The sequence below is a fragment of the Mus caroli genome, chromosome 9 (genome assembly GCF_900094665.2).
Source record: "Mus caroli chromosome 9, CAROLI_EIJ_v1.1, whole genome shotgun sequence".
Taxonomy (NCBI): domain Eukaryota; kingdom Metazoa; phylum Chordata; class Mammalia; order Rodentia; family Muridae; genus Mus; species Mus caroli.
Window position 1 is genome coordinate 47,588,841 of NC_034578.1, and position 6,003 is coordinate 47,594,843.

At 44.8% G+C, this 6,003-nt stretch overlaps 1 protein-coding gene across 1 annotated transcript in view; it reads right to left on the reverse strand.

Moving 5' to 3' along the window:
- The window catches only part of C9H11orf52 (chromosome 9 C11orf52 homolog), a 6,929-nt gene extending 1,232 nt beyond the window's left edge, over positions 1–5,697 (reverse strand). Inside the window, exons 1-3 of the mRNA XM_021171329.2 lie at positions 5,557–5,697; positions 1,387–1,424; positions 406–470 (exon numbers count right to left, since the gene is read on the reverse strand). Coding sequence (XP_021026988.1) covers positions 406–470; positions 1,387–1,424; positions 5,557–5,630 — 177 coding nt within the window. The 5' untranslated portion in view covers positions 5,631–5,697. The remainder of the gene's footprint in view (positions 1–405; positions 471–1,386; positions 1,425–5,556) is intronic.
- Positions 5,698–6,003: the final 306 nt, after the last annotated feature.

The following is a 6,003-nucleotide window of genomic DNA, read 5'->3' on the forward strand; positions in this document are numbered from 1 at the left end:
CTCTCTGTGTGTGTGTGTGTGTGTGTGTGTGTGTGTGTGTGTACACCTTGGAGGAGGGTCCCTGCATTCCATCTGGTTAGAAACAGGCTCTTTCTTGTTGTTTGCTGCTGCACGAGCCAGGCTGGAAACCGTCCAGTGATTTCCGGCTGTTTCCCATCTCCCAGTAGGGATGTGCTGGGATCACAGAAGCTTCTGTTACTGCCTCCGGCTTTTAAGTGGCTTCTGGAGATCTGAACTCTGATAGTCAAGCTTGCGCAGCGGGGACTTTACCTTCTGAGCCATCTCCCCAGCCTGACAGAGCAATTTCTACAGATGGTTGTGATGAATCTGTCTCAGGGTGAGAGAGCTAAGCACTGGGAACCAACATTTGAGTGGGCCTAGGAAGGGACAGAGGCCGACCATTACCTTTGTGCCATTCTGCCACAGCTGTTGCTGCTTCAGGATGCTCAATGTGGGTCTTGGGTGGCTCCCTGTGGGGGAAGAAAGCTAGCTTTAAACTCAGGCTCTTTCCCGTTTCTACCGAGACTGCCCTCTTCAAATGTCTACTCGCTTATTGGTGTGGGAGTCTAGCAGATCTCCCTGGCTGAGCTCCTACTTGTCTCACATCTGTTAATCTACTCCCAAACTCCTCAGGATACCCTATCTTCCATCCTCCTTGCTCATCAGCCCTCAAACATAGTTCCATGAATATGCAATGACAGGTCATCCTGTGCTAGGCTCTGGGCCATGCTCTGGGAGATAAAGATGAGTAAGCTATTTCCTCTGCCTTGGGAAATCTACCGTGTACCTGGGAAGTCATATGAGGTGACAGAATACTACAAAAATGTAGTACGTGCTGAGTTATACCAGTGGGCCACTTTCAACCAAACCATTTCTCTCCCAAGTGTTTGCCTGAGAACTCCTCTGTCCCGCTAGCACCCTCTTCTGTTGACCTATGAACTTGAGATTACACCCATGGCTTCTGTTTGTTTTTTTTTTTTTTTTTTTTTTTCTGTATTCTGTTGTATCACCAGCAGATGTTACAATTATGTATTTACATGTATCTGCCTCTCACAGTTGATTCTCTGCTCTTCCAGAGCTCTTGGAACCCTCCTCTGGGCCACGCTTCCTCATTGGGAACCTACAGAACAGCTCACGAACAATACAAGTGCTCATTTGTATGCTGTAGCTAGATGAGAGCATGGGCAACCAACTTTGTCCCTTGAAGTAATGGGAAAGGTAAGGTCAACAGGTTAGGGGCTAGCCTCAGACCCAGAAAACTAAAGACTCTTTTTGTCATACCACCTCCCCTTTGTCGAGTCCAAGGTCATGTCTCTTCAATGTCTTCCTCAAGGCTTTACTCTCTTCTCTGATTTCCCTTGCTCTTAATACCCTCTCCTTTATTACCTGTTTTGCTTTTCTTCTGGAAAGTCGATGGGCAGCTCCTGTGTAGAGAAACAGATCACCAGTGTGCAAGTGTGCAAGGAGAGCTCTGTACATTCTTCCTGTCACATTTGCTCTGTGATCTCCTTCACATTTTTGGATGCTATCCCCACCACCATCCCCACCACCCCCAAAGAGTCACTCCGTGCCAGAGTCAGCCTGAACATACTTGCCAAGGATATACAATGCCTCTCCTAGATGGATGGTTCTGGAAAGTACAGCGGTAAGACTGAGATAACCAAACCCAAAATACTGGTTTAGGCAACCAGGCACTGCATGCCAGGGATGTTACTGGCTTGAAGTCTATTCTGGGATTGTCTATGAAGCTAATCCCAGTAGAGACTGAGGGAAATCTGCCAAATTATGGGATATATTCCTGGATCCAGAGGCTGAGTCTTCATTGCTATTTTTTTAGGTGGGGAGGGGGCGTGTTGCCTTTGGAAACCTGAGACTTCCATTCGGAGAGTTATAGGAGCTGTCACAACCAGGGCTACCTACCTAGTCAAGGCCCTTCAGAGCTCTATTCCAGTAAGTGGCTACCCTTCCTACTTCCCTGTCCTTGTTTTTAGTTAACAGACAAAGTGAGAGATGCTTAACCTTTAATGCCCTTTGGAGCACTCTGTCTCCAGAACTGGGAACACTGACTTTGGGGAGTGACTCAGCAACCTTGCTCCTGGGGTCCCTAGTGGAGCCTACATGTCTACCGTGCCTGATGCACTTGTCTGAGGGAAACAGGGTGAACAGTTTCAAACTTTCTTTGGGTGCCTATTCTTGCTAGTATATTTCCAAATCTCACGAGAGCCCCACCTGTCTGAAGTTTCCTTCCCCACTCAGGAAGTTTCCTTCTCATGGAAATTAAAGAGAAAGGAAGAGAAAGACAAGCAGACATCTAAATCATGATGACTGTACTACCGTGGGGGTGAGGGAATCGGGATTTTTCCACACGTTTGATAAAGAGCTCTGTTTTGGAGTGATTTTCAGTTTTGAGACAACTTGCTGAAGACCAGGGAGTTGGTCTAGCTAAACACTAAAGGTGGAGTGGCAGAAAGATGGCTTCTGTCAGTCTCCCAGCTTCATCCTCTGCTCCTTCAGCTCTCACTTTGGGTCAGAGCTGGGTCATTGGAACCAATGCCTTGCCCCCTGTCACACTCCTATTTTCCTGCTTGTTTGTACTGAAGTGGACAGAGAGACTATTAATGGGTGAATACACAACCAGACTCATCCAATTTTAGGGAACAGAGCCTGTTTCTGAATTGGATATTGCATAGAACCTGGACACAACTGATAGCCATAGGTGACAGAATCAGTTTGAGATTAGACTTAAAGAATCTAAATGGGCCATCTTCCACAGTAGTCATAAGAATAAAAATGAAAACAATCTTTTCAAGGTGCAATTGGCAATAAGGATAACTACCCTTAAACATAAGTGCATCTACTGTCTGATGTAGCAATCTCGTGTCCCAGTACATGACCATATAGAGATGACATCTCATTGCAGCATCACACTTCAAAATAGGAAACAGCCTACATGATCAGTATTGATGAGTGACTAAGTAAATGGTAGATGTAGAGAATAGCAAACCAGGTGGCCACTTTGAAAAAAATGCTGAAAAAGAACACCTAATAGCATGGAAAATTTTCACTAAATTTGTACTAAGCTAATAAAAAGACATGCTTTCCGATTAAAAACTGTGTGTGTTTCAAAATAGTATGAAGGCTGGCTCAGTGGTTAAGAGTGCATACTGTTCTTGCAGAGGACCCAAGTTCGGTTTCCAGCATCCACATCTGGTGCTTCACAATGCCCTGTAACTACAGATCCTGAGCTTCCAATGCCTTTTCCTCACTCCACCCTCCTAAAAGATACATACATAAAACCCAACATGGGAACACATGAAGATGTTCTTGTCTTTGCTATGGTCTCTCTCTCTCTCTCTCTTAAATTTATTTATTTATTTAACATGCTCTGGTGTTTTGCCTGTATGTATGTCCGTATGATAATGTTGGGTCCCCTGGAATTGGAGGGACAGAGAATAGTGAGCTGTTATGTGGGTGCTGGGAATCAAACCAGGATCCTCTAGAAGAGCAGCCAGTGCTCTGAACTGCTGAGCCATCTCTCCAGCCCCTTAGGATCTCTTTTTATTTTTATCCTTGGTTATTTTCCAAATTTTCTGCAGTAAATGCTTACTGCTTCTGTATCAAAAATGGCTATAATAAATATTCTATAAGAGAGATGATCAATTTTCAAACAATGTTGAAGTCTGGGTTTTTAATATGACAATAAGAAACAAAAAAATTGTCCAATTCTACTAGTATTTTATGGTACAAACCAGATTTTGGTTAGAATGTTTAGCACAGTATTGTTAGACTGGGCTCTGGAGCTAGAATGACTGTGTCTGACTTACTGAGAGAATTTCAACAGGTTTTCAACCTCCCTGAACCTCCTCCATGTTTTCAGTGTTAAAATGAAAATTGTTAATAGAATCTAAACATCATGGAATTGCTAGTAAGGATTAAATAGAGTGGTGTAAGATATTAAGCATGACTCCTAACATATTATGAGCATCAACAAAAGACAGACACAAAACTTGCCTGCAATCCCAGCACTTGGGAGGCAGGGGCAGAGGGACTGCCACAAGTTCAAAGCCAACCTGGTCTATGTAGTGAGTTACAGACCAATCAGGGCTACAGATCAAACCCCCCCTCTAAAAATAAGTAAATCAGGGCTGGCTGTAATGGTACAGGCCTTTAATCCCAGCACTGGTGAGGCAGAGTCAGACTATTGTGAGTTCAAGGCCAGCCTGGTCTACATAGAGAGCTTCAGGACGACAGAGAGAGAACCTGCCTTAAAAATCAAACAAAGAGTAAATAAATATACATGTAAACAAATATACACATATAGGCAGGGTCGTATTTATTTGTCTATTTTTAGTTTTTTGAGACAGGGTCTCACTATGTAACCTTGGCTATCCTGAAATGGCCTGCCTCTGCCTTTCAATAGCTGGGATCAAAGGCATTCGCTACCATGTTTTTCCAAGTTTCCTTTTATTGCTGACCGCTGTATCTGTCACTTCCTGGTACCCAGCACATGCTCAATTGATATTTGTTTAATAACCAACTAGATTAATAAGCTAGCAGGCACAGGACTGGAGCCTAGTATTGTTTTCAAATTTTAGGTGCTTTCCAATGTATCTCACTTTTCTCTATACCTGTGATGTTTACCCGTAAATAAGTATTCTTTGAACTCTGACCCAGACATGGATCATATAGCTAAGAGGCAGCTGACAGGATGAAGCCATATTTGGGAGTTTATAGTGGTGGTGAACACCCTGGGGGAAAAAGTTACAAAAACCACAAATAATCTATTATTTGGTGGGTTTTTTTTTTTTTTTGCTGTTGTTGTTTTTATTTTTTATTTTTTGTTCTTACTAGCTTTCGATCTCTAAAACCAATCTATGATACAAATAATAGGGACTGTGTATTTTTAAAAAATCGAGGACCCAGTGAATTGACCGGACTGCGTGAGGCCACACAGCAAATAGCATGAAAGTTATATTCACAGTTCCAGTGGATTCTCTTCCTTCCCACTTCTGCAGTTTCAAACAAACATTTGTCCAAATCCGGTTGCTCAATCCATGGTCACATCTCTGATTACCTAGTGAGGAAAGTATGGGCCCTGAAGTCTAGCCTCCGCGCTTGGAATCTTGTTTTACCTGCTAAACTACTAGCCACGTGACTGACACTAACTTCTCTGTGCCTCCGCTCCTTAACCGGCCAAGATGGGAGCAACGGTAAGACCACTCACTCACAGAAGAGCTGGGACAATTAACCCAGATTAGAAAGTGACTGCACATAGAGAGCACTCGAATGCTCCCGTTATTGTGATCTGAGGAAGAATGAAAAAGGAGAGCGCATCGGAAGGAAAGGAGAGAAGAGAGAAACCAGGCTGGCCCACCGGTGCAGCCAACCTCTGGCCACTCTCCAGCTTGCTGTGTTTTCTAAGCGTCCTAAGGCACCGCTCTGTGTTCGATCTAGGACGTGACAGGTGGAGGAAGGCACGGTCTCCAGGCTGTCTGATTCTCAGGGTTTCATATCCACCACCGGAGGCGGTCCCCTCCACCTTTCGTCTCTACTCACCAGGTTCCCCCACAGCAGAGCCGGTTTCCCATGGCGGTTGTGTCTCCCAGGGAGCCCAGCTGGTTTTCAGACATCAAGAGGTTTGCGCATTTCCTGGTTCCCGGCTGAGCGAACCGCAGCGGCTCCCAGGGAGCCTGTCAGGATCAGATTTCAACCAAGTAGGTTGGACCTTGGAAGCCACCTGGTGGAATGATTCCCAAGTGACTGTTCCCAGCCAAAGGGCAGGAAGACACACGGGCTCCAGGTGAGAGTTATCTCACCTTTGGGATTTGAAACTCCTTTTGATGAAGCTGCAAGCTTCGATTTATAAAGAAACCTGAGATACAAAAGGGCTCTGAGTTTCCATAGGAAATGTGTCTCTCTGTATCGCATCGCACGGCCTTTGAAACAGACCCTCCATAAGGGAGTCAAGGGTCGTCCCCTACGTTTGCCCTACCACACTCAGGT